The following is a 27,421-nucleotide window of genomic DNA, read 5'->3' on the forward strand; positions in this document are numbered from 1 at the left end:
ACTGAAGTGTTGAAGCACACCAGGTCCCCTTTTTGTTCCCTCTGTGGGTGCTGTTAAGAGCACTTGAAAGAAACTTCAGTCAGGAGTGACTGTGGATGGCACTTCTCAAAGTCTTTGTATCAGTGGACTGACAGCCCTTAGCATTTCTTGCTGACTACCTGCATCCATATTCAAGCCATTTATTTTAATGTCCTTAGAGAGTCACAACACTGTGATCTTGCATAGGGATATAGGCTGTTCCAGATGGACCTGCCCAATCTTGTATTAAACTTTTTTACACTTATCTTGAGCTAGACAGCTTGTACCACTCTGTCCTTCATTTTGTTAGGCAGTGCAGGTTGTATTTAACTGTGTAAAACTTTTGTATCTCATTTAAATATGTACGTGTATCTGTGTGTAAGTGATGTATGTGTGTGTGTGCATGCGCATACATATTTTATACTTCAAAATACTTTGATCCTGTAGGAAGCAGATTCAGATTTTTTTTTTTAAATCACCACTAAGTGTGGCTGCAGTGTGTTTAAAGTCAGGTAAGAATAAGGTACAGTGTCACACTGAGTAGGCAGACCTTTTGCCTGTAGGTAGGAATCTGTGAAACAGCCTTGCTCTAACAACATTACTTTTATTTTAACGAGCATTTGTTCTGAGCCCCAGAGGGATGCCTGCTGCTATTCCTGTGACTGCTGTGGTTACTGTGCAGGCATGTGTGCAGCAAAGCTCAGCTGGTGCCAGCTCTGGGAGGCCTCCAGGAGCCCGTACCACACAGACCAGTTGCTGGGAAACCCTCCTGTTCTGCCACAATTACAGTGGAATCAACTTGTTTGCTTTGTGCCTCTTCCTGTAACCGGTGCTGCAGGGGATGGCAGTAGAATTGGTGTGCCTAAATAATTTTTGAAGGGATGTGTTCCAAGAAAAAGAAATGCTGTGCTGGTAGGTGGGCCCAGCTGTGCAGGTGATGCACTGCTGCTCTGGGCTTTCTTGGGTGGAGGATTTAGGGAGGGGAGCCCCCCTGCCAGTTTAGTTCCACCACTGCCTTCTGTGATGGGAAAACTCCAAGGACTGAGTAGCTTAATTAAAAGGTACAGTGGCATGATTGTCTGAGGATACCTGCCACAAGTAAGGTGTCTCTTGTACAAAAGGACCCTTGTGCTTCAAGCCCAAACTCTGACTGATAAATCTCACAGAAGGAACTCAAAGGTATAAAGGTTTTGACCTTTTTTTTTTTTTTTTGAGAATATAAAGGGGATCAGGTGTGAAAGAGCTGTAAAGAGCAGTGTGCAGTCAGGTTCACAGAGAACAGAGGGAAATAGTGTGTCAGAATAGCCCATTTTGGCCTCTCACTCTGTCAGCTGATGTTCTGCAGGCTCTTGTGAGCAGAGCATAATGTGGATCTGCCAAGGACACATGCTGTCTATTTATGACCTGCTGCTGCTATACAAACACCTCTTTATCCCTACTCAGAAAAATGATTTTGGCAATAATTATAGCCAAAGGCTGTGTTTGTTCTGATGGATTGATCCGTGATTCTGTAGTATTATATGGACTGTGATTGTGCTCTGTGAACAGGAACTTTCTATTGACACCGTGTGCTTGTTATGATAAAGGTCCAAGGCACTTTGTGTGGCCATTTTCAATGGGCACTTTCAGTAAGATATTTATAAGCTTGCTCTGTGTTACTTTAAGAAAAACATAGTCCATGTCATGCCAGTAACTCTCCACTCCTGCCAAAAAATGTTGCTTAAGATATTTTAAGTGTATGTCTTCTCATCAAAGAAAAAAATGAACTGTAATTCTGTCTAAAGTTTTTTGGGGACATCCTGATTTTTTGAATTGCAATTGTTACCAGACTCCAGAAGATCCTAGTCTTCAGCCCACTTTACAGTGTGCTTATCCTCATGTCGCTGCAGATTGGGGTGGAATCAGTGGAAATATTGCAAGGTGAGCAAGCAGGGCTTTTTAGGTGCTTCTGACTGGTTGGAAATTGCTTAGAAACACACACAGTATTTATATTATACTGATACATTTTACAGTGCAATCGGATTTGCTGAGTGCTAAGAAGTTGCTCTGTTGCAGTCAGTATTTTATATTACACAATATTTACTTCCTTTTTTTTTCCCCTTGTAAAGAACAAAGTAAATATTTCCTTTTTTTTTTATTTTTTACACTGTAATGCTTTTAAAATTTACAGACCTGAGAAAAGAATGTGTAGTGCAAGAAATGCACAAGAGCTGATTTGCATCAGTGTTGTGCATGAGTTGCCAGTCTGAAATATGGGATACCTGTCTGCATTGCTCTTGGTAATAATATCTTATGAAGAGTTTTTAAGTACAAAAGAAAGAGAAAAAAGGGTAGGGGTGGAGAAGGAACAAAGGAATGAAAGCACAGAGCCTGTGATTATCATGGTAGAGGTGCTTTGCTTTCGTGATTACATTATGTTGTCACTTTTGCTGCGAGCAGCAAACGAGCCAGGACCTCATGGATCTACCTCAAAGAACACTTTCATCGTAAGCAGGGCTGGGGAGGAGCAGGAGCTTCTGGCTCTTCTTTTTCCCCTCTTCCAAACAGAGGGAGGCCAGTGGGCTGCACCTGCATTACTGTGACCCTGACACTGTGAGAGTTGGTTTGCTGGGACTTAGAGTGGGTTGGAAGAGACCTGCAGACAGAAAACCATCCGCAGCACAGAGGGAGCAGACAATGTGCAGGGAGCGTGCCAGTGCTGCTGAGAGCCACTGCTCTCACTGGTTCAGTTGAGCAGCTGCTTTATTGCTGTGATAAATTTCAGCTGGGTCTCAGCCCGGTAGCTCAGATGTCTGATAAAAAATGTCTTTCAGTAGGAAATGTTTGAAGGGAGTAAATGCTGTATCCATTCTTAGCAGTGATTCCTGCTGATGTTTCATTGCTCGCTCTAGGGGGCCCGCTCTCTGTTTTTAGGACTTGCTGCCTCAATTCCATCCAAGGATTAATGAAAGTTAATTGCCTTGTGAAATTCCTGCAAATGGCGCTTCCTTCCAAATTATGAAGAGCTCAATGGCAAATACCGTATTTGATGTGACAGCTTTTTTGATGTGAGCAAATCTTCTCATACAAAAGTAGTGTTCTAATAAATAGTTCTTTCTTCTGACAGTTAATTTTCCGCATAGTTGGAGATTTAATACACATGGGTTATTCAGGTTAGGTCTGAATCATGACAGAATAATAGCTTTTGAGAATAAAAACAGTTCCAGAAAATTGGCATTGTTGCTTATCTGTAATCAGGACTCATTTCTGGCTGGGTGTTTGCCTGCTGCTTGGTGACCAGGAAGGGACTCAGTTGAATTGCTTCCTATTGCACCGTTCCTTTTAAATTGAGAAGCTATTGCTGTTTCCTGCGCATGTGTGTGTAGACAAAACTCCTTAACTGTGCTGTGTGGGTATTCTGTAGCAAGACAGGTTTATGTGGCGTGTGACTGTACAAAAGTATTTGGAGATTATAAAGTCTGCAGCGCACCTCCAGCCAGGAACCCAAAGAAGCTTGTACTGTGCTATTCTTTTGCATTTGTGTAGGTATGTAAAATACGTACAGGAGCAATTTGGGGTTGTGTTGTTGTTGTTGTTGTTTGGTTTTTTTGTTTGTTTTTGTTTTAATCACAGACTCTTGTTTGTTTATTTTTATAATTCTAATCTAGCTCTTTGGAGAACAGAATTTAAATGATTTCCACTTCTTATAAAAAGATTGCAATGAGATAAAAAAAAAAAAAAAACAACCAGAAAAAAGCAGAATCCTAAGGATCATAAACCTGCAATTCTCTTGCCACCTGAGTTTGTGCAAATGTTAGTTTTGTCTTGATGTTTCTAAAATGAATAAATTTTCCCTTTCTTCTGTCGTGTGCTGATTCACACAGAAGCTGGATACTTGATGATGAATCATTCAAATGATCTCATATAGTGAAAAGCAGATACTGCAGAAAACCTTTGATTATTAGGATTTGCTGTGAAAATACATTAATTCATATTCCATGCCTATATATACATGTATGTATGTACCTGTTCAATTTTATTTTTTTATGTAAACCCGAGTTTCTTAAATGAAAAACTTGGAGGGGATAGGGGGTAGTCTTAAACAAAGGATAACTGCTGTTCGATTCAGAATACTTGAAAGGGTCGTTTTTGTGAAAAGTCATGAAAAGGTTTGATTTAAATTTGAGCCTTTGCTGACCTCTGCCGGGGAGAGAATTCTTTGCAGTTTTACAGAGATTTTTGTGCAGTGCATTTGGGGAGAAGAGTTCTCCCTGAATTCTGAAGGAAAAAAAGCCCTGTAACTCTTTTCCCTTATATACTGTAAAGTGATTTCAGGAAACTCAAATCCCTTCACTTGCATTTGGGTCCTTGTTGGTGGCAGCGCTCGTGCTCTGCTGTGTAGCCAGTGTTGGATGGAGGAGAGAGAGGGGGGAGCAGCTTCGTGTTCCTGCCTGCAAGGCTGTCAGTGTTTTGGTGAGGGAAGAAATCTGCTCTTGTTAGTTTGAGCAACCTAGAGGAGGTTCTCGCTTCTGCTATTACCCTTTTTCTTTGGGGATCACATCCCTTCAGCCACACTTAGCTGCCATCAGATCACAGCCATCTGCACCTTCTCTCTAGACATCCTGCTGTTTCACTCAACTCATGAAAGGTTAAGCTGATCTTTCCTCCAAAATTCATGCTATTGTTATTATGCCAGTCAATCAAGCCTAGAACACGAGAGTTTATTTTACACATCTCTTTTATCTGATCCACAAAATTCCCTTTGCAGTTTAAGGTTCAGCTTTTTGCATTTTCACAGCTGAAACTGCATCAATCCTCAACTCTGAAGTGATGATTGAAGATTGGCCTCTGATTATACCTGTGATCAGTGGGTGCCCATCATAAAACCACAATATATTGTGTCCTTGGTGCGATCCAAGAAAATCAAACTCTGAGACCCAGGCTGATAGCAAGATGCCTTACTGATTGTACAATTTGATATTGTTTTGTGGATTGGTATGCTGCAACTAACAGAAGTACTCCTGAAAAACAAAAAGGAATATTCAGATATAAATAATTGAGAAACCTCAAACTTCTGGTCAGCCTATGTCCTTCTGTGACTACCCAAGATGTTTTTCTTGTCCAGTAACTCTGAAAATTTTGTTCCATTTTTCAGGATATTCACATTGTACAGCAAATCTTTGCCACTAGACTTGGCATGTCGTGTCTGGGATGTGTTCTGCCGTGATGGAGAAGAGTTCTTATTCCGTACAGCGCTGGGAATATTAAAACTTTTTGAAGATATTTTGACTAAAATGGACTTCATTCATATAGCCCAGTTTTTAACAAAGCTACCTGAGGACTTGCCTTCAGAAGAATTCTTCACGTCTATTGCTGCCATTCAGATGCAAAGTAGAAACAAAAAATGGGCTCAGGTAAAGAGGATGTCAATATTTGATAACTGATGATTGTACTGTACTCATGAAGATGGGGTTTGACAACATCTGGAAGAATGTTTTAGCAGAGCTAGTGTTTGATTTTAGAGGTAGGTGGGACTGTGTAGCTCACTCCATGCTTTTAGCATCGGTTGAGGTGAGTGGGTTCCCTGAGCTTACTCTCCTCTGGAAAGGGAAAGCTCAGTCGACATTGAAAATTGAAATGTTGAGTGAAATTGACGAACTGTCACACAGCTTTTAAAATTTATCAATTACAAAAGCTGCTGGCAACATTACAACTTGATATTTATAAGCAGAAATTCACACTTTGGGAGATGATGGCAATTTGTTGGGACACTTTATCATGCAGTTGTCATCTTAATTTTCTTCAGGATCTCTTCTGCATGATTTAGGGCTGTACAAAAGTGATTGCATCTCTGGCTTCTTTATTGGAATTTGGCATGTGATTTCAGAAATGCTCTCATCACTGTAATTTCAGCTAAATTCCAGCTTAAAGAAAAAGGATGTGTCATCTGAATGTGAAAATGCTTAAGTGGCTTTAACAGCCATTCGTGCTGGAGAGTGGAACCCCCCTTTTTTATTTTTGTTTTTTCTTTGTTCAAAGCAGTCATACAGCCCACTTCACCAGTGGTTCTGTAACAGAGCTCTGCTTGTTCTACCCAGTTATCTTTTGCAGTGAAACTGAAAGGTGATGTTAAATGTGGTAGTTGGGCTGCAACTGGGTGTTTATGGTCCTTTCCTGGGGTAGAGATCTGCCTGTGGGTGCTGGGGATTGCCAGCTTGCTCTTTGAGGTGAGGATTTCTCACCTTCCCAGCAGGAGTAGCCCGTAGCCCTCTGAGCCCTATGTGGTGTGTGAGAGGGAGCAGAGCCTGCAGTGCTCACCGAGAGCGGCACAGGGACAGCGTGTCCTCCCTGACACCCCCTTCCTCTCAGAGGAGCTGGCATTTCACCTCTGCCCTTGGCCCTGGGTCATCAGCACAGATCCAGCTTTGTTTCTTTGCTCAAGAACTTCTTTCAGCCAGTCCCTGCAAGTATCCTCCCAGTCTCATTCCTCACTCAGTTGACCTCACTCACCTTCCTGCAACGTCTGTCGTGTGTGTGTGAGGATTGCATTCCAAGTAAATTCTCAACCTACTGCTGCTTCCTTTGCAGGGAAGGAGAGACAGTGGTCCTGTTCTGCCATGTACCCCAAATAACAGGCTTCAAAAGTGTCTGTTGGGGGGAGGTGGACCTTAAACCTTCGTTAAATCCATCTCTATCCAAGGGCTTATGGGAGAGGTCTCTGTCAGTGGACAGGTTCTGTAAATTTGATTACATTTAATACTTAAAACAGTATTGCTCAGACATAAATTGGAAACTCTTCAGACAATGTATTATTGAGTCATTTTTTAAATCAAATCTTTTTCTTCTCTCTCATTCCTTGAAATGTCTAGATCCTGGCTGCTCTGCAGAAGGATAACCGGGAAATGGAAAAAGGAAGCCCTTCACTCAAACGTTAATGTTGGGTTTGCCTCCTGTGACTCAAAGGAAAAGAGTTAAAGTGGCAAAACTGTCGAGTACTGTTTGACATGTATGAGCCTGCAAATCAAAGTGTTATTTCTGAGATTTCTTTAGTAGTAGGATAGCCTTAAAGGGGAAAGAAGAAAATAAGGAGGAGGAAGAGGAAAAAAAAAAAAAAAAGAAAGGAAATCAGGGGGTAAACCCCTTATAAATTAAACCTAGGTTTAGCCTTAAACTTTTAGTGGTATGAGCATATGCTGTGGAGAGCATTACAACATTCTGTACTTCTGATGAGAGCAGTGAAACAATATCAAGGCTTTGGCTTTTTCTGAGTCTCTTTCCTTTGATGTTTTAAAAGACTGGACATTCTGCAGTGTTGGTTGCTTTGAAAGCTATTCCTCTGTTTCATTCTTAGGCAGGATATATTTCCAATACCTATAAAAGTCCCTGGATCTGAATAACTGGTGCTGGAATTTATAGTTAAATGATGTGAGGACCATTTCTTTAGAAATGCTTCTATTTTATAGGCTGTGGGTCCCTCTTACCAAAGAAATCATGTAGATGTAGAACTACATTCCTTTCTTTAATAAGAAAAAGTTGAGAGAAAGTAACCTTGAAAGAGAAGTCACACTAGCAGTGCAAAACCAATTATTCTTCAAGATGCCTTGGAAATTTGTTTCGAATCTGGATGCATATGGAGGAAATTCCATTAATCAGACTATTCTAAGCTCACCCAGAGGGTTCTAATGCTAAGCTGGCATCATTTCCCAGTTGTACTCTCTTTCCTCTGGCTAAAGACGTGTTTTTGTGTCTCCAGTCATGCTGGTAAAACTGGGGGCTGAGCAGATAAACCGAGAAATGGTTAAAAGCAATTTTGATAGTTACTTTAAACCAGAAACTCCTGTTACTTTAAACCCAGCTTTGCTCCCTGGCAAAGCTGAGGAGGAAGGGTTAGGAGAGCAGTCAGGTTCTACAATGCTGCTGCTGGAAAGAAAAGGTTCTGTGGGATCTCCTGGACCTGCTGCTGCTGCTCCAGAGGGAAAGTGTAATGTGGAGCTGATGATACAGTGACAAGTGAAAGAAGTTTTTTTGGAAATGTGCCAGACAAACACCATCAGGATAAGTACAAGCTGTCATTCCGAGCCTTTTATCTGGCCTCTAATACAGGAGAGCAAATTAACCAACAGCAAACCGCGGTTACATAAACCCCTAACACATCTCACATCCCCTCTGCCTCCAGATGAACATTGAAGGGCAAATCACGAGTGCCTCTGCTCCACAAGAATGTTTATTGCGTAGTGTGTAGTATAAAATCTATTTTATAATCACGATCGTTGAAAAGGGAAACTTAACTAAAGCAATATTTGTGTTAACTGTAAACAGTGGTTGCTAAACCCTCCAGATGTGTGGTCAGCGGTTTCCCAATGCTCTTCAGTCTGGTTTATGCTGATTATAGTCTGAATGAAACAATGAGAAGAATAGTTGTACACTGCTCAACTCCCCATTTAATGTAGAGTACTGTGGGGCATAATTAAGGAAATGTCTTCTGGTGAAGACAGCGTTTCTGTGAGGGATAATTTGATTGTAATATTAAGAAAAGTGAGAACAAGATTCCCTGGTAAGTGAGGACTCATAATCACTTTGAAAGATGTGTAATGCAAATGCAGCCTGCAAGCCTGATACCTCATTGACCTCTTTTCCTGTTCAATTTGTGTACCTGGTGTAATGGATGTGGATTTTTTGTTGGTCATCTTAATTGCTCCACAAGACTTCTTCTAGGTCATCACTTACTGAAAATAGACATTAAGATGTTGATAGGAAATGTGTTAATTCTCCCAGAATTTGTACAGCTTAGGTCCTCCAGTGACTGGTACTTGTATGCTACATGGCTTTGAAGTGCAGTAGAAAGCAGGAAGGTCAGTAAGTGTTTTTTAATATTACTTTTTTCTATTGCTACAACAAATATGCCTTTCCACGAAGGATACGAGAGGCCTACCATCCAAAAAACATTTGCACTATGCTTTTAAACGGTTTGTTAAACACGGAGAGAACTTTTTCCTCAGTATATACATTTGTAGGTGGTACTGTAACTGGCTTTGCGATTTCAGTCTTCATTGCAACCACATTTGTATTTCCTTTTGAAACAAGTCTACAAGTGTGGCTCATTTGTCTGGTTAAAAACGCATTTTTTAGCTACTTAGGTGTGTTGGCAGCCATTGACAGCCTGTTCTTTTTCTCTTCTCAATAAGATGTTGAATGTAACAGTGACAGTGGGCACAGCTGTGGGGAAAAAGGCCTGCTGCAACACTTGTGCACTGTTTGTTACTTGCAAATGTAATTATTTTGTTTTTGTGATTTGATCTTTCTGTTCTTAGAAGTTGTATATATTTTCTAAATGATTTCTTTGTGTATATAAGGTATGTTCTTTAATGAAGAAACAGCAATGCAATAAGGAGCTTTGCACAGTTTGTTTTCAAACAAAATACATGTGAAAAAATAATCACCTGCCTAAACATGCAATTGTTTCAACTTCTTAGTAACTTGATTTGAAGGTAACGCTTGAATTTTGATAAAAACTAGAGATGAGTAGTAAGGGCATAGAATTACTTGCCAGTGAGCTTTTTAAGTTTCTTGCAGCATACCAAATCTCTTAATTAGCTATTACAGAAATCTTCCTTAAGAAATTCAGGGAACTGCATTAAAGAATTTGACAATTTCATTGTTCAGGTGCTTGAGAGTATCTGTAACAAGATGCATGAGATTTTCTTTCATTGAGCAAATGTCCCCATCAGGCAAACTTTCTTTTCTTCATGGGTTTGAGGAAAGATAAAACTGCTGCAATACACAGAAGTACCACTGTAGGTGCAGCAGATTAGAGAAACCAGAAAACTTAAACCAGCTTTGGGATTCTGTACAATCTGCACTTTATAATAAAGCAGTTTTGCAACTTCAATCTGCAGTCAATCATTAACATTATTTCACTTAGTAAATAATTTCATTCGGGAAAAAACGGTACCTTGTAACAGGTTATTTTTGAATGTTTTAAGAAGGAGAATGACACTTAGAGAACTGTCGATACATCCCCTGCACATCATGTTTAAATTGGGTTACTGTAGTTACCACGTTTGTTTTGTTTAGACATGTGTATCAAACTGGAACTTTTTCAACTGTAAATATATGGTTTTGTTAAATAAAGTCATGTAAAGTTATCTTAGTCACCTGTTGTCGGTGTAATTCAGAAACTCCAAATCCCAGTACCTCTCTGTTTCTTCACAGGCTTCTGTAGCAGTTTTGGTCTGTCCAAAAAGAGGACTTTGGGCCGTTTATGTATTGCAGGTGGAGGACTTTTTGCTGGATGCTTTCCAAGTTAAAATACCTGTTGAATTTTATGAGACAGTAAGAAGATTTTAATACTTTATGGTGCCCACGCTTTAATCCCATTTCATACACCTTTCTCTGGACTAGGTCTGAGATCTGATAAAGATTTTTGGAAAAAGAGCTGTAAATACATTTCTGTGACATGTGCTAAACTCAGAAATGCCTGAATACATTATCCTGTCTTCTTTTGAAAAGAAGAAATCTTGGTTTATTGCAAGCTTTATAATCACAAAGCATTTTTGTGCTTAAGGCAGTGTTGTTTTACTTCTTAAATAGGCGTAACTTCAGAGCCTGAAGTGGAGAGGCTTCCTGTGGCTTAACTGAAAAGAGACTGAAGCACCAAATAAAAGTTGGATGAAAGAGTGGAAAGAAGGCAGGATCTGTGCAAGAAGGAGGCCTTGGCTGCCACAGTTCTGGTTTCTCCAGTGAGCACGTCCCACTTCCTTTTGCTGAAGTATCTTCCTATTTGATTTGCTGAAGTAGATTGTAAAATCAGAATTCCTCTCCATAAGCTGATACCAAGAGAGGTTTACATTGTATCTTTTACAGAGTTGCACAAATCTGTTCAAAACTAGATATAATTTTCCTTACCTGTGTTCCCAATAGGAATTCCAATCTGTTTGAAGGGAAGTATTTTCCTCTGTGCCAGCAGATGAGATTAAGAACTAAAAAGACATTTGTCTCTACTGATTCCCAGTGGGATGTCTTCCTGTATTTACAGGAGGATCTTCATCCTCAGGGTGCTTTGGAAGGTTAGGGTAGCAGAGGGTTATTGCTACTCAGTGCTGAGAGAAAAAGTCCTGGGGGCAGTGTGTGAAGTTTAAAGGGTGTCTTACTTGTTTCAGTAGAAACACTCAGTTCAGAGAATTAAACACTCAACCTTTCCTGCACCTTCCTGCCTTCTCCAAATGTCAAACATGCAGGAGGGAAAAGCACCTGAGATTCATTTTCCATGCTTCCCCTCCCTTTATCTATTTACATTTACTGCTTAATAATATTTAGTAAGCTAAAGGAGGGTTTGTGTGTCTTAAGCCTAAAGCAGCAAGATGTGTAAGAATTTTCCTGGCAGGAATTTGTAAAAAAGGAGAGATGACCACTGATCATCCTCAGTGATTTATGAAAACACCAGGGAACACCAGGAGGATTCTCAACTTGTGCAACAGCCGCTCTGCCAGCAGAGGAGCTCACTTTGTTAACAGGACTTATGATAAAAGGTACAGATTTCCACGTCTTTTTTGTTCTTCTAAAGAGATGTGTTTTGAGCTACACTTGTCTCCTTTTACTGTCCAGCAACCACCACAGAGACAGATCTACTGGTACTTTGTGAGAAGTTTGTGAATATTAGTTGTGTCACAGCCCTTCCTGGGTTGAGTGTTGGAGCTGCCGCAGATCACGAGAGTCTCGGTCGTCTGCAGAGCAAGAGCCTCCTGCCCTGCTCCTGTGTGTGGGCAATAGCTCTGCAGAGCTGCAGGACTGCGGGAGAACATCGGTCACTAATGCAGGAGGAGTAGGAAAGGACTGATATAGCCTCGCTATGACAAAAGAACGAGTTTTGAACATTCAGTAGTCTAAAGAACTTTATGTTTCGTCACTCAAATATGCAGGCAATTCACAAAACCTAAATCGCCTTTAGAGGCGATTTAAAAGAGGAAGGTGTGAGCTGTTCCCACCTGTCTTTATATGAGTTTATCTGCCCCTTATCCCCATATATATGCAGTCAGAGATTTCTGTGCTTTGTTTAAATGCACACACCCCTCATTTTGAAGCTGGAACCAGCAGCTCAAACACAGCTCAGCAGTCCTGGTCCCACAGGGATGCAATTCCAGCCTGTGCTGCAAAACGAAAGCACTCCACTCGTTCTTTACCTCTGGGCCGTGGCTCCTCTGCCGTGCGTTCCCGCCGCCGATCCCGTCCCTCCATGCCTTCGATCCAGCCCCGGGCACGACCGGGACCAAAGGGCTCTGCCTTGTCCCGGCCCCGCCCCTGCCGCTTCCTCCGTTGCCTGGCAACGCCGCTCGGCCCCGCCCTCTCTCCCCGGGCGGTCAATCCGCGGCGGGTTCGCTCGGGGTCGCCCCTCCCATTGGCCGCGGGGAAGGCGCACGGGCCCCGCTCACCCAATCGCGGCCGCCCGCTCGCTCTGACACGCCCCGCACCGGGGCGGCCTCTCACCATTGGCCAGGGTTCCGCGTGGCGCCGCCCCCCGGGCGCGTTGCCATTGGCCGCGGTGCGGCGGGGGGCGGTGCCGCGCGCGCGCGCGGGCGGGGTAAGATGGCGGAGCTGGGGAAGAAGTACTGCGTGTACTGCCTGGCCGAGGTGAGCCCGCTGCGCTTCCGCTGCACCGAGTGCAACGACATCGAGCTCTGCCCCGACTGCTTCTCGGCGGGCGCCGAGATCGGCCCGCACCGCCGATGGCACGGCTACCAGCTGGTGGACGGCGGCCGCTTCACCCTCTGGGGCGCCGAGGCCGAGGGCGGCTGGAGCAGCCGCGAGGAGCAGCTGCTGCTGGACGCCATCGAGCAGTTCGGCTTCGGCAACTGGGTAAGGGGCGCGGGGTGCGGGCGAGCTCCCTGCGGGCGGGAGGCTCTGACAGGACCCGGGGCAGCCCCGCTGCCGGTGGCTCCGGGCGGTCCCTGGGGCGCACCCGGCTCGCAGGTGCCGCTGCCCCACGGTCCGCGTTTGCCTCCCCGTCCCGCCCGTGTCACAGCCCCGGGAGCCGCCTCTGTCCCTGCTCGGCCTGTGCCGTCAGGGTGTCCCGGCTGCGGACGGGCTGCGCACCTGCCGTGTCACCTGCGGTGTCACCTGCGGCCAGCCCGGGCTGTAAACACCGGCAGTACGGGAGCAGCATCATTTCAGAGTCACGGAACGGGTGAGCCTGGAAGGCATCACAGAGGGCCATCTGGTCCAACCTCATCCCAGAGCACATAGCACAGGATTCCACCCGGACAGTTCTTGAATATCTCCAGTGAGGGAGACTCCACACCCTCTCTGGGCAATCTGTTCCAGTCACTGCACAGGAACGAAGTTCTTCTTGTGCATCGGTTTCTGCCCGTTGCCTCTTGCCCTGTTGCTCAGCACCACTGAGCAGAGCCTGGACCGTCCTCTTGACACCCTCCCTTTGGATATTTGTAGACATTGGTGAGGTCCCCTCTCAGTTGGATCTTCTCAAGGCTGAACAGGCCCAGCTCCCTCAGCCTTTCCTCCTAAGAGAGATGCTCCAGTGCCCCAGTCACCCTCATTGTCCTCCTCTGACTATTTGATTAATTTGATTCATTAACTGTTACTTGATTATGTTTTGCTTCATGAAATGTAAAGACTTCTTCAAAACCTTAAAGTGTATGATCATTGCAACCTATTTCCTAAGTAACTAGAAAAGAGTAAATAGTGTCATTCTCACTTGTAAACATTGTCTGTCTTTATTTCCCCACTGCTCTAAAATACCTCAGCACTGTGATATAAATGAACAAACCCCAGGCTACGTAGTGCTGTCGGTGCTCCCTGGGACTTGGGAAGCTTCCTGCTGATGGTAAGCTGCTTTCTGAGAGTGTGATGGATGCCCAGGAGTCACTGTGTGGATCCAGTGCCTCGTGTTCCTGGTGCTGTTTCTGTGGCTCACCTGCCCCAGGCACTCGTAAATGCTCACTCGGACCTGAAAACGTGGATCTGATGGAAACACGGCCGGTGTCAGAGTGTCCCTAGAGAAGTGCAGGCACTGACACTTGTCTTTGGAGGGGCAGGGAGAATGCTGTGTTCCTACCTGAGTGCTCGTTATGCTGGAGATGTAATGGGAATCGTTTTGTCCCTCCTTCTTTCCGTTTAGGAGGACATGGCTGCTCACGTGGGAGCATCCCGGACGCCTCAGGAGGTGATGGAGCACTACGTGAGCATGTACATCCACGGCAACCTGGGGAAAGCCTGCATCCCTGACACCATCCCGAACAGAGTGACGGACCACACGTGTCCCAGTGGCGGCCCCCTGTCCCCCAGCCTGACCACGCCGCTGCCGCCGCTGGACATCTCGGTGGCGGAGCAGCAGCAGCTGGGGTACATGCCGCTCCGGGACGACTACGAGATCGAGTACGACCAGGACGCCGAGACTCTGATCAGCGGCCTCTCGGTGAACTACGACGACGACGACGTGGAGATAGAGCTGAAAAGGGCTCACGTGGACATGTACGTCAGGAAGCTCAAGGAGAGGCAGCGGCGGAAGAACATCGCGCGGGACTATAACTTGGTGCCGGCCTTCCTGGGGAAGGACAAAAAGGACAAGGAGAAAACTCCCAAACGGAAGATCACAAAGGAAGAGAAGGAGCTGAGGCTGAAACTGAGGCCGTTGTACCAGTTCATGTCTTGTAAGGAGTTCGAAGACTTCTTTGAGAACATGCACAAGGAGAGGATACTCCGAGCCAAGATTCGGGAGCTGCAGCGGTATCGGCGGAATGGGATCACCAAAATGGAGGAGTCGGCAGAGTACGAGGCAGCCAGGCACAAACGGGAAAAGAGGAAGGAGAACAAAAACATTGCTAGTTCCAAGAGAGGGAAGGAGGAGGGTAAAGAAGGTGAATTTGCTGCCATTGAAAACCTGCCTGGCTTTGAACTCTTATCGGACAGGGAAAAGGTGCTCTGCAGCTCTCTAAACTTGAGTCCTGCACGTTATCTGACTGTAAAAACTATTATCATTAAAGACCATCTCCAAAAAAGACAAGGAATTCCTTCAAAGAGTCGCCTTCCCAGTTACTTAGATAAGGTACTGAAGAAAAGGATTTTAAACTTTCTGACAGAAAGTGGTTGGATATCCAGGGATGCTTCATGAAACTCAGCTACCTGAGAAAACACAGCAGAGGCCCATTGCAACCTCAAGGACTCCGTTATTTTTTCCTCCCCTCCCCAAAGATACAGAAACCATGTCACTTAAAACCAGAAAAAGCAAATACATAACCCCCCACTCATCATGATCCATGGTGGTTCAAATAGACTTTTCTCTGGATCATGGAAAATACTCAATTGTGAAACTTCTACATTGGATTTCACTGCTTTTGGTACATTCTTAGAACAGATTTTTTCATGTGAACTTAAGTCCAGTAGTCCCAGAGTAGTTGCTTTAGTCCATTCTGTTGGATAAATGAGTATCAGTGTAATCCTTGCTTTTCTTTGAAGGTAGGAGATAGTTTCATTTGCTGGGAACTTTCTTCACCCCTTGTTTTGTTTTTTTTTGGCCTAATGCTGGCAGCAAAGTGAAGCTTGCAACAGTCCTGAGCTCAGGAGCAGGGTGAGAAGGGACTTCTGTGACCATTGCTAAGCCTTTGGAACATTCTCCTTGGCAAATACAGCCAAGGCACAGGGACAGCGGGGTGCGAGTTCCTGTCGGGAGTACAGCAGGGATGAGCTGTGCCAGGGAGTGGAAGGAAATGTGGTAGGTGAGAGGCTTCAGGGACTTGTGAAGGAGGTTCTTGAGGAGCTCCCTTTACACCCAGCTGATCTGGGCATTGCTTTGGCTTGAGTTTTTCCTGAAATAGACCCCTCTGAAGCTTTGATGTGACCTAATTGATACTGTGGTTGCAGGAATATCCAGGAGCTGTGGTGCTGTTCCAGAGGAGGAGTCAGTGCTATGGTGGGGTCCCGGATTTGAGCCAGAAATGGGGTTGGGGACAATAAGCAGCCAGTTGTCCTGCAGCAGGTAGGAGCCTCAGGCAGCAAAATCACTGTTTTCTCTTTTTGGGGGAGCCTGCTCCTCCTCCTCTGGGATCTGTAAGTGCTGAGCTCGTACTGAGGAGGTGTAGCTGCCTCCTGACTTCAGCTGGGAAGGTCAGGGAAAGGGAGCAAGATTCTCAAATAGGGCACGTCTTTAAAAACAAAAGTAAGAAGTGATGCAGATCATGTCCAAATGCACAGCTGCGTTCCTAAAGTGTGGAGTGGTCGATCCAGGTGCTACAGGGTTCTAATTGCACGTACCTTGAAACCTACAGGCCTACACATGTTGAAAGTGAAATTACTGACAGGACTGCACCTTGAGAGGGAACTCATCCCAGCTCTGATAGTACAGCCTGGAGCAGAGCTGGAGCTGGGCACCAGCTGGGATGTAACACAGCAGGTGACAGGAATGCCAGATCCACAGTACTGTTCTAGTAAGATCTACCGATTAAGGGAAAGATGTTGAAGGAGGTCCATGAAAGGATTTTTGTGCTCATTTCATCCTTAAATTCCCGTGCTGGTATTTGGTTAAATTCATTTAACCAAATGAATAGAAACTGGTGATTGCCACACACAGAAGATGGCACAGTGTTACTTGTGCCTGAGCCTCTCTGCTGGTCATGTCCGAGCAGGAAGCTGTGACTGGAGACCAGTTGGGCCAGTCTGGAGTGCAGGTGTGCCAAAACTTGGAATCTGTCTGGCTTCAAAATCAGTGCAAGCACTGGAAAGGTCACCTTGCTTTGATGCTGTGGGCTGTAGTCAGTGAGGATATCACAAAATCTTGAAACAGTATTAATTGTGCAATTTGGCAGAGGTATTCCGATCGGAACTGGTTTCAGTTGATACATCCAGCATTACCAAAATAGTGTTACCAGTGAGTTTAGAAAAAAAGGGGTACAATTACAAAGCCAGCATTTCTAAGGAAGAAAAAACCCAAAACTCTAGTGCCTTTTTCTTTTTAGCTTATGATGTTATGTCCCTTCAAAAAAAGTTAAGGGCTATGTCCTCTTGGACGTAATACTTTGTTTGGCTTCTCCCTAAGTGGTTTGTTGTGGCCTCCTTGAGACCAGACTGTCTCTCCTGGCAGCAGTGGAGCAGATTGCAGTGTGCTGAGCAGCTTGAGGAACCACTTCCAACCTATGTGCACGTACAGGCAGCGCACAAGTTGGTGAGGTTTAAACCCCTGGTTATTTTCTCTGCCCTACTCCTGTGGGAAGGAAGCTCAGTCTTTCTTTCCAGTATTCTAGTTATGCAATTTGGTTCTTCTTCAACTTGTTACCCAACTGCCATAACATTGGTGTTACGAAGCCTCAATTCTGCATTTAGCTGGGAATTTAGGAGAACTGTTTTGTTGTTGGTTCTTCTGGGATTTTTTTTTTTTCTTCAAATCTGTGATTTTCATATTTCTACACTGTTTTGGCACATCTAACTGAAGCAATAGCATCAAGCCCATCTGAACAATAACTTAGGAAAAAACTCTAGGCACCAATGAGTCATTTAAATGTTGAAATGAATTCTGCATTTACACTTTGTAGCTTAATTCCTCAACCCCTCCAAAATGTTTCTTTGGTGCTAGACGTAACTTATTGAACATCAAAATGAATGTAAAATAAAGTATTTTTAATGTATGAAATATGGATATCAATATTTATTTTGTACTTGCAAGCAAATTCGAGGTGGTAAATGTTTGCTTTAGCAAATACTAGTCCCTTGGAAAGGGCTTCCCTAGAAGCAGTGTCTCATGGTCAGCTATGCTTTTAGTTTTAAAGGTGACTTGCACTAGAGGATGCTGCTGTTCCATATTTCACATGGAACTGATTTAGTCTACGCATTCCTTTGTTATGAGCTGCTGGTTTTCTGTTTGATTGTTTTTAAGTTGAGATGCAGTTAATGTTAATCCAGCAACTTACTAGAGCTATGCTGCTTCTCTTCTCTGGTGAAGGGGCTGAGGAAAAACATGTCAAAGAGCTCTCGTATCTTGTGTTGATCTGGAAATGCTTCCTGTACTGTACAAATAACCCAGCCTTCATGTTGCTAATGACAAGGTGTTTAAATGCTTAATGCTCTTGACTTTTCTAATTAAAGTTATTACTAATGAATAGTATCTGTCTTAACAGCATTGATGTAAACCTGTGAAAAAGCAACACTCTCTAAGCTGTTCAAAACACTGACCTTCTGCTCTGGTCAGAGGCCACAGTCAGTCTGTGCAGTCCCAGGGACGTGTTGGAGGAGCTCTGACTCCCTGCTGGCTGCACTGCCCAGCAGTGCCTGCCTTGCTGCACTGTTCTGGCTGCAGCCTCTCCTGCCCCCGGCAGGCCCAGCAGCTTAACAGCAGTGTCAGTGGGTTTGCACGAGTCTTTGACCATGAACTGCCTTGTGAATCACACAGACTCCACACTCTGCCATTATTCTCTCGTGCAGCCACTGCATCAGATTTCTTTGTAACTAAAACAAGACTTCTTCATGAGCCTTTCTGTTCAGTCTCTTCTCACAGAATGTTTTTGCTCTTAAGTGATGACACTTTAAATACGGTGAAGGAAGGCACCCAGTGAGCACGTTCAGCTCATCAGCTTCCTTCTCCCTTAAAGGGAATGTTGCACTCACTTGAACTGGGTACTGGTGTAGCTGTGCCAGACACAAACACCTGTGCTGAAATCAACGTCAAACCGGACTGATGTTGTGCACACAGCATTTTACTACATTTTTGCATTGTGTATTGGTAAATAAACTCGTGTTAAAATTTCTACCCATGACTGATTTAACAGAGACGCAGCTTTTGCAGTGAGGAAAATGGTTCATGTCTTTGCAATGACAAACGCAGACTCTTTGTAGCTAAATGGTGATGGGGGGGAAAGTGGCATTTATGAAAGAGCTAGTACTGGTGGTAGCTTTGTTGGCTGCTGAAATTTCAGAACACTTCCCTCTGATTCCTTCAGTACTCCTTCCTGGGGTATGGCAGAGCACACGGGTGGCTGGAGCTCTCCGTACAGACTGACGCGCTCCGTGCTGGAGCCTCTCTGAGGGCAGGCCAGGGAAGGTATCACTTAAAATTAGATAGTTTCAGCTTCAAAGATGAATCTTGGGCTGAACGTTTAATACAAACTCGTGTTTAAGAACCCCCTGAATGAAGTAACGTAGTCCAAAAAAGAGTTTTCTGAGGCAGCGGGAAGCTCATTAAAAATATTTCTTCAGTAGGGAAGGAGCTGTCCCTTTGTTTTAATGCCCTATTGAAAAAATTCTATACTAAGGAAGTTACTACATTTAGTTTAGATCCAGAGGGGTTGGGACAAGACAAATCAACACATGACAGTTCTTAAAAGATATATAAAATTGATCCTGGTCCCTTTATGGCATCAGTTTAGAACGGGTCCTTATCAAAGTACACAATCCTACTTCACACAGCTACAGTGCACTCTCAGAACCCAGATGGAGGGCAGTTACTTCCAAATTCAACATAAATATATGGAGTTCCCATTTTTCCTGTGTTTTTACATTCAATTTTTGCATTTTTATCCCTGTACTTGATTAGTTCTAAGAAATTAACATTGTAGTTGTCTGCACACACCCCAAAAAATTACTCTCCCTCCTCTGCCCAGTCAAAGCATTGGGCAGAGCTTGCTTTTTTAGAGCTGAGAAAGAATGAATCCTTAAACATGAACTACCTTCCAAACAGTTGTGTGCACTTAGGTTGTTCCTAGTTAACTGTCTGATTCCCATGAGGCAAACCAGTTCCAGGAAAAAAAGTCTTAAGGAACAAGTAATCACTTCTCACTGTGAGTAGGTCCAGTGTTCAAAGAGCTGTTGGCAACTCTGCATCTGCACCAAAGAAAAGTCATCAGTACTTGACCTTAAGGTAAGAAGCTCCTTAATCCAAGATAACCAGAAACATGGTACAAAATTCAGTAGTACTTACTGTTTACCAGGTCCTAACAACTTCGCTAAGTTTGAAGTGTCTGTCCTGTGTGTGAAACATATGGGCTTTGAGGATACAAGAGGACGGGTGCTTTGTCAGTTGTGTCATTTGCCAAGTTCCACCCACTCCTATCCAGGTGACCAGACAGATGTAAAACAAAACGTTTGGTTAATCATGAATTGTATTTTAGCCTGATTCTGCAGGATTGGGAGCAGCGGGTGGAGTTGGATGTGGCAAGAACTGCACACGGGAAAAATTCTGGTGCAACCCAAGATCCAAGCTGAGTAAATGCAGGAAATAATGAAAATGAAACTGAGTTCACATTTTTGTTTGAGCCACTCACATGCAATTTATGTAAGTCTGAAAGAAATCATATACCCAACTCTCAGCTTCTCTGGGTGTTCTGGCTCTCAGCGGGGTTTTAACTACAGTTTGCGTAACAAACTGATTGCAAAGCTAGAAGTTACAAGACTATCAAAATTGTTTAAACCAATTTATACAATATTAAATTAAAAAATCCAGAGATAGGATAAATTCTATTGGTTCTTCAATGCCATACAAGTATTAGATGGTTTTCTTGAGTCAGTGTTAGTACAGGACAAAAGGGCTGAACAATTACAAAAGATAACTAATCTCCATTGCCATTTATTTACAGGTCAGAATTCACAAAGGTTTCAATTTCAGTAGTTGAGAGAGATTATTTCTGAATAGGGAAAACATGGCATTTATCACATCAGTGTGTAAAAGGTGATGGGTGCTTGCAGAAAGCAGGTCATTTGTACTGCTTCACCCACTTCTGCAATGAGAGATCGTACAAAACCAAAGAAAATGTCTGAACCACTATCTGGATTTTCTATCTACACACAGTGATAAACGTGAGGCTGCAAAATTCTCGTGAGCATTTCATTCTTTTCAATTTAACGAGCAATGGTTGTAAAAAGCTAATCTAAAGCATTAGGGGGCTTAACGGCTCTTTTACACCAAAGAAGAGCTTATGGAACAGTGATGTTGAAGGCCACTAAGCAGGAGAATTTCATCAGTTGTTCATTTTCACTGGGAAATCTCAACCATCTCATTTCATTTAAACCTCTCTGGGAGCAGAGGAATGAGGAAAGCATGGTGTGAGACAAAAACCATCCAGCTGTTTAATAGTTGTATGGCATTTTAAATTCTCAGATTGAGCAGCTAAGGGTCTTTCACAACACCCACCAGGGCAGGCCGCAGAGTACGCCCGTGCAGCTTATAGCCAATCTTGGATACTAATGCAATAGTGCCAGGCTCCTTCCCTTCCATGGGAGTATGGAACAGTGCCTCGTGTTCATAGGGATCGAACTTGGCTCCGACAGGATCCAGTCTGAGCAGGCCATGTTTTTTAAACACTTTCTGAATCTGTACTTCTGTCATAACAAGACCTTCATATAAGCTCTTCAAGTGAGGATTATCATCCTTAATTTCTTCCTTTGGAACACTTTCCGTTGCTTTCTCCAGTATGTCTGCAACTTCTAGTAAGTCCTTACAGAAGCTCTGGATCCCTAAAAATATGTAAAAGAGAAGGGAATGGGATTAGTCTGCTGATGGAAAGAAGTGTTAAAAAACCCCTCAACCCCAAAACCTACAGCAATACTCTGTAGTCCTTTGGATTTTTAAGATGATATGTGATACTGTAACCATTTGGGGTAAAACATCCTTTCCAATTCTGGATGTCTATATACAACTGTTACAGATACCTTGATATCCACATCATCTCCTCTACTTCTATGGGAAAAAAAAGTCATTTCAAAAGAGCTAACATGAACAGTTAAAATTCTAACCAAAGTTACCAAAAGATGGCTTCATTTCCTAATTTCCTCATATCTCTCCCATGTTGGGATTCACCTGAAGTTCAAAGCATTATGTTGCCCTATTGCTACCCTTTAATCTGATGTGACAAAATATTTGCAGAAGACAAAGCATGTGGTCAGACTGATGAAGAGTCCAACAGATGATCAGGGATTCCTCCTTGAATGCAAAGAACTCCCACCTCTCCCTCCCACTACAGACCAATTTTACAGAGTCAGCAGCTGTGCTTTGCAAAGACTGAGCAATTCCCAAGCTAATCACAGAATCATAGAATTAACTGGGTAGGAAGAGACCTCCGAGATCAAGTCCAACTCTGAATTTAGGCAAGTCTCAGAAATGAGTTTCTCTTCCTTCAACAGAAGAAGCAGGCATGTACAAACAATAAAATTTACAGATTAGATGTAGTTTAGTTTTCAAGATAAATTTTATTTGAATATTTATTTATATTGAAGCATCTTGGAGCCCAGACCTGACTCAAAGTCCTTCTGCCCCAAGTAGCACATTAGAGAAACAAGATTTACTGCAAATCAGCTTCAGGATGAAGCGTTCAAACGCCCATGAAAAGGGTACAAAACCAGAACATACCCTTTCTTACAGTACACATCAACTGAAGAGCCTGCTACTCAGAAATTAGAACTTCTGTACTCAGAATTAAACTACATAGCTGAGTACAGTGTGTGGCACAAAAACCAACTCATTTTCAAGTCAGAGTGGCAGTCAAACACCGGGATGAAACAGCACTGTTCTGCTGCAGTATTTGGATACAATTTCTGTTTTAGAGATTTGTGTCTGAAATGTCAAAAAGCTCAATCAGATGTTAGCAGCCTGGCTCTTAAAGGAAGATGTACTTCTAGTGCTCCTCATAGTCTGACTGTGCATCCCTACTACAGAAAAGAATCCACCCATCTAAATGTGTTACTTCTATTTTAAAGTTACGGCTTCAACATGACAGTTATTCAAACAGAAAAGGCTAAAAAAAATAAATGAACCCACAAAGCCCCAAAAGAACCAAATCCAAAATAAACACCAAGAAGGAAACAGAAGGAAACACCAAACCAGAAGGAAAGGCAGTATTCCATGCTCTTGTTCAGATCTGAAACCAAAGTGAGTAGAAACAGCAAACTTTGAGCTGCAAACCTCACAAAAAAAAAAAAATCTACTAGTGCAGTACACACTGTAGGAAACCAGATACCAAATGTAAAGAAAATGTCCCCAAAAACTGTTGACTCCAGCAGTTTAAGCCTTGCCTTTGGCTGGGGAGATGGTCACAGTTCTGATGCAAAGTGAGGAACTGTTCAAACTTCTCTGCCTGAAATGCAACTGTTAACCAAGTACTCAGAATCACTGGGAAGTACAACCTGTCAATACCACTCAGATTAATTTTTCCAGGCTTTGCATTTCCTGGGTCTCAGTGAGTAAACACAACAGGAGCCTCCACTGACCGTATAACTTTGCCTCTTCTACCAGTTTCTGGCTTCTTTGCCTCACGTTTTCCGCATCTGCCAAGGCACGCCTGTACTTGTCCTACAGAAGAAAAAAAACAGTGACAGGATAGGTTATATTCCTGCTATTTGGGTAGGTGACAATAATTCAAACGAGCATGTTCAGAATAAAGTAGCATTTAAAACAGTTTCATAGCCTAAATCCATCATCTAGAGCAATGTGAAAACAACACGTGCCAGTTATCACACCCTCCTTCCTACCAGGGCAGATGTTCGCTTCACTTTAGAGCAGAAAGAAGCAAGGGAAAGGAATTAAGATGGTTTTCCAGACTTCTATTATTTGGTAACAGATTAGCTGGAAGAAATTTTTCACTCTAAGCATCTATCAAGTTTTATAAATCCAAGATTTCTGCTATGTGCTCACAGAAAGCCTTCCTGAGTCCTGAGGTACTTTGCCCCTACAGCAAATGAGTCAACACAGCCTTGACTCTCAAACCATCTCTTTCCATGCACACCACAGAGTGTCCTCCAGTTTTAACGACCTTTACAAACTAATCAAGTCTAACTCCTCTGTTGCTCAGGTCAAGTTTTGGTCTGTTCCCAGCAATGTGGCCAGCAGATGTACTAAGACTGGAATTCAGTACAATAAAAATCCAGGTTGAGTGCTTCACCACCGAACCCAGAACTCCATGGTGGGCTGGAGCTGTGCAAGAGAAAGAATGCAAGATACATGAGGCCAGACAGAGGGGATGTGACCCCTCAGCCTCCTGTCTGAAGGGTTCTCCGACAGATTAAAAACTTCCTAAGTATGGCATAAGTACACTAGTGTATAAAAATATTGTATAAGCATCATTAATTCTGACCTTTGAAAAGCTGGCAGCTGTTTCCAGAAATTCATCTTAGCACACACAAAGGTACCCACCAGAGACACACTCTCAAACCCTTTCATGACCTCTAAAAACTACTTCTCCATTGAGCAAAACCTATGTGAAACTTGTAATAAATTTCAAGGCTGGAGAGGGTCCAATTCCATCCAGAAACTGGAAAGAAACCATCCAAAACTTTAATTTTGGACCAGGGATGCATCTCAGGTCTTGCAGCATATCTAATGTAATGTAATGGCCAGTCTCTTCGCGAACGAAGAACCGGGGAAGGTCTTTCCACCTTCCAGCCTGCGCATTGGATTTTTTAGGTGAGACACAGTGTGCGCGGAACTGAGCCCACCCTTTAATCCTGAGGTTCATCTGCCGGGGCCAAGTGAGCTTGGACGGTGGCAGCGAGGTCCTCAGGACGTAGATGGATTGCCTTATGGGCTAATGAGCTCCATCTGCCCGGGGAGGGGCCCCGACCGGGAATCGAACCCGGGTCTCTGCAGTGACAGTGCAGTGAGTTTTCCCCTGGACCACCGGGGGCTCCCATATCTACCCTTTGGCATAAAGAAGTGACCAAATTGCAGGTTTCATTCAACAGCTAAACAGGAGCCACACAACTGTATCCAGACTGTACCCTGAAAACCCACAGTGAAGGCATCTGGGCACACAATTTGTAAGGTGTGCAACCCGATAACCCAGAGACGCTTACAGTGACTTCCTTTAGTTGTTCTTCCAGTTTAGCCTTTTCTTCAGCCAGCAGTTTTTCAGCAGAGCTGGTTTCAGCCTTCTGCTCATTTTGGCTCTGACTCTGGTCCTCCTCCAAGTTCTGGCCAGGATTTTTCTGTTGTGTTGCTGCACAAAGCAATCGTGGAGAAGTTCTAAGGCAAAAACACGGACAATGTTAATCAGCTGCTTATTTTGTAATACATCAGCATTTTCTAGACACACTGGACACTACACCTGGCACATCAGTGTCTACGAAATTCTCCGAAATTCTCACATCAGAGCACAAATTAACACGACAATCCTAGGCCTGTGAAAATTGTGCAGAACCCTCCCTAAGAAGCAACAGACCTCCGGCCCTTTAAACTATGGGAAAAAAATAAGTGCTGCAAGATATCAACTTGTAAATGTCCATCTATTACATTCAGTTTATAGAGTCACAACACTTTTAAGGGGAATATGAGCTCGTTTTCAGCGCAGTGCTCCATCAGGCAGAAATTCCGTGATGCAATTGCTTGCAACAGCCTCCCGGAAAACAAACGGAGAGCAGAGCAGGGCAGGGCTGAGCCGCGGACCTTCGTGACCGGGGATCAGCGGAGCGGTGCCTGCCCCGCCGCACACCCCCCGGGCCTGCCCGCGCAAATAATGACTGCTGATCCCCTCGTGACGTTCCTCGGGCTTTGCGAGCTGAGCCGCCCGAGCGAACCGGCCCCGGATCAGCCCGGGATGACACAAGGGCTCGGATCCCCAACCCGCACCGAGACCCCGGGCCCCGAGCCCCTCGTACGCCCCGCAGGGCAGGGCAGGACAGGGCCGGGCCGGGCCGCCCTCCCGGTGGAGAGCCCGGGAGGGCAGCGAGACCGGAGGGGAGCATGGGGCGGCCGTGCTGCAGGTCCGGGCCTCGCTCTCCCCGCGGCCCGGCGCTGAGCGCGGCCCCGTCCCCGTCGCCGCCCCGGTGCCCGGAGCCGGGTGGGCTGTGCGGCGCGATGGGCCCTCCCCTCTCCCTCACCTGCTGGCGGCGCTGAGCAGCGGGAGCAGCGGGCGCAGCGGGAGCCGCGGGCGCAGCGCGCCCCGCACGCACTGGGCCACGGCCGCCATGGCGCCCTCCTGCTCGCCGCGCCTGCGCCCGCCCCCGGCGCCGCCGCCAATCAGCGGGCGGGTGGGCCGGGAGTGACGCGCCCGAGAGCCAATCGGCGGGGCGGTCCCGCCGTCTCGCGCCGAGCGGGCGGGGCGGGGGGCGGAGTCCGCGGCTCTTCCGGGGAGCGCGCTGCTCGGCCCCTGCCGTCACGCGCAGGGGGTGGGGCCGCGGGCGTGGCCCGCGCGGCGCCGCCATTTTGTTGTGTGAGGGGGCGCGAGGCACCCTGAGGGAGTTTGATGTGGCCTCGGCGTCCCTCGCTGATCGCACCCTCTGCAAGCTGTGCCTGCGAAAATTGGGAGATTTCAGCTCATTTTAAGTGCTGGATAACCCTCTTACCAGTAGCCCTGGCCAGCAGTTTGCAAACCTTCTTGCGGAGGTTTTCATCGTGTAACTGCCGTGTGTGCTCTTGCTGGATAATAATTCCATTTAATGAAATCTTGAGCTTCCGTTAAATAGGATAACATTGCTAATCCAGTAGTTCCAGATTTGGCCACCTGCTTATGCCAGCTGTTGGTGGAAGTGTCCCGTGTGACCAGAGGCTGCCAGAGCCCTGCCCGGTTGTGCTGGGATGGCTGAACTTTTTCAGTGTTGTCAGTTGGTTTGTCATTATCCTGTTAAAAGAGGGACAAAAAATCAAGGTCATGTATTTATCATACAGCCCCAAAGCAGGTGTTAGATGATGCACAGGTGTCTGAACACCAGCTATTCATCTGATTCCTCACACGTTCGTGCCCTCTCCAAAGTGTGAAGGATGAAGATGCAAATTTCACACTGCAAATTCAGTAAACGTTCTATTCAAGGGAATGTCTTCAAGGATTTGCTAAAAAAAGAAGCTATATAAGACATTTCTGGCTTGCTGCATGAGAAGCCTGCGGGACCTTTCTCAGTTCAGTCAAACTTCAGCAGAGTGCACCAGCCTTTGTTGGGCAGGTTTGTTTGTCTCGGGTGAGCTGTGTCACTGCCTCTGCAGAAAGCAGGATAAAGGGTTTATCCTCGTGCCATGACAAGTGTTTCATCCCAAGGAGTCTTATTTTGCCAATGGCTGTTCTGTGATGTGAGTCTAGTCCAGTCCCGTGGCCTGTAGAGCAAGAGGAATGGTATGTGCCATGTGCTGTCTGTACACCAAGCAGCTGTACTGCTGTCAGTACTCACTTTCCACAAGGCAGATGAGCCACAAATTCCAAACTTCATCCTCAGAAACACTGAAAGAAGTAGTTGAGGAAACCTCTTCAGATGCTGATAATGCTGAGGAAGGGTCAGAGGAAGGAGAAAACCAAGAATAGCCATAAAGGACAATATTCACAGAAGACCACGAAGAAATGAGATGGAGAAAGCAATTGGATCTTTAAGTCTGATGTTTTTAAAATGTTTCCTGAAAAGATGATTGGTTCCATACAAAACCTAGACGAACAGTGTGTCTGTCTCATCTTTACTGTTGGTTGTTTTTCCCTGACACTCTTAGCAGGTGCCTATTTCAGCTTTTCTTCATTCTCCA

At 44.7% G+C, this 27,421-nt stretch overlaps 3 protein-coding genes across 6 annotated transcripts in view; 2 read left to right on the top strand and 1 right to left on the bottom strand.

Moving 5' to 3' along the window:
- The window catches only part of TBC1D14 (TBC1 domain family member 14), a 67,470-nt gene extending 60,369 nt beyond the window's left edge, over window positions 1-7,101 (top strand). For all 4 annotated transcript variants that reach the window (XM_027899726.1, XM_027899727.1, XM_027899728.1 and 1 more), the window contains 2 exons: window positions 5,153-5,411; window positions 6,867-7,101. In XM_027899726.1, the coding sequence (XP_027755527.1) occupies window positions 5,153-5,411; window positions 6,867-6,932 (325 nt within the window). In that variant the 3' untranslated portion in view covers window positions 6,933-7,101. The remainder of the gene's footprint in view (window positions 1-5,152; window positions 5,412-6,866) is intronic.
- Window positions 7,102-12,563: 5,462 nt separating this feature from the next.
- Window positions 12,564-18,098, top strand: TADA2B (transcriptional adaptor 2B). Its single transcript, XM_027899731.1, has 2 exons — window positions 12,564-12,849; window positions 14,129-18,098. The coding sequence occupies exons 1-2, from the start codon at window positions 12,580-12,582 to the stop codon at window positions 15,119-15,121; spliced, it is 1,263 nt and encodes a 420-aa protein (XP_027755532.1). The 5' UTR covers window positions 12,564-12,579; the 3' UTR covers window positions 15,122-18,098.
- Window positions 18,099-20,235: 2,137 nt separating this feature from the next.
- On the bottom strand, window positions 20,236-25,899 carry GRPEL1 (GrpE like 1, mitochondrial). Its single transcript, XM_027899732.1, has 4 exons — window positions 25,798-25,899; window positions 24,775-24,943; window positions 23,194-23,275; window positions 20,236-21,444 (listed from the first exon to the last, which is right to left on the bottom strand). Exons 1-4 carry the CDS (start codon window positions 25,884-25,886, stop codon window positions 21,098-21,100), a joined length of 687 nt encoding a protein of 228 aa, XP_027755533.1. The 5' UTR covers window positions 25,887-25,899; the 3' UTR covers window positions 20,236-21,097.
- Window positions 25,900-27,421: the final 1,522 nt, after the last annotated feature.

This window comes from Empidonax traillii, unplaced genomic scaffold, assembly GCF_003031625.1.
Source record: "Empidonax traillii isolate 1590-97213 ecotype Southwest subspecies unplaced genomic scaffold, ASM303162v1 scaffold687:size894609, whole genome shotgun sequence".
Classification (NCBI taxonomy): domain Eukaryota; kingdom Metazoa; phylum Chordata; class Aves; order Passeriformes; family Tyrannidae; genus Empidonax; species Empidonax traillii.

Bases quoted from the DNA above. Each gene is read 5' to 3' on its own strand.
- GRPEL1 (XM_027899732.1), bottom strand. From the start codon at position 25,886: ATGGCGGCCGTGGCCCAGTGCGTGCGGGGCGCGCTGCGCCCGCGGCTC. The intron at 24,944-25,797 runs GTGAGGGAGAGG...TTTTTGCCTTAG, and splicing joins CTGCTCAGCGCCGCCAGCAG to AACTTCTCCACGATTGCTTT. The intron at 23,276-24,774 runs GTAAGCGTCTCT...TTTCTTCTGTAG, and splicing joins AACAACTAAAGGAAGTCACT to GACAAGTACAGGCGTGCCTT.
- TADA2B (XM_027899731.1), top strand. From the start codon at position 12,580: ATGGCGGAGCTGGGGAAGAAGTACTGCGTGTACTGCCTGGCCGAGGTG. The intron at 12,850-14,128 runs GTAAGGGGCGCG...CTTTCCGTTTAG, and splicing joins AGTTCGGCTTCGGCAACTGG to GAGGACATGGCTGCTCACGT.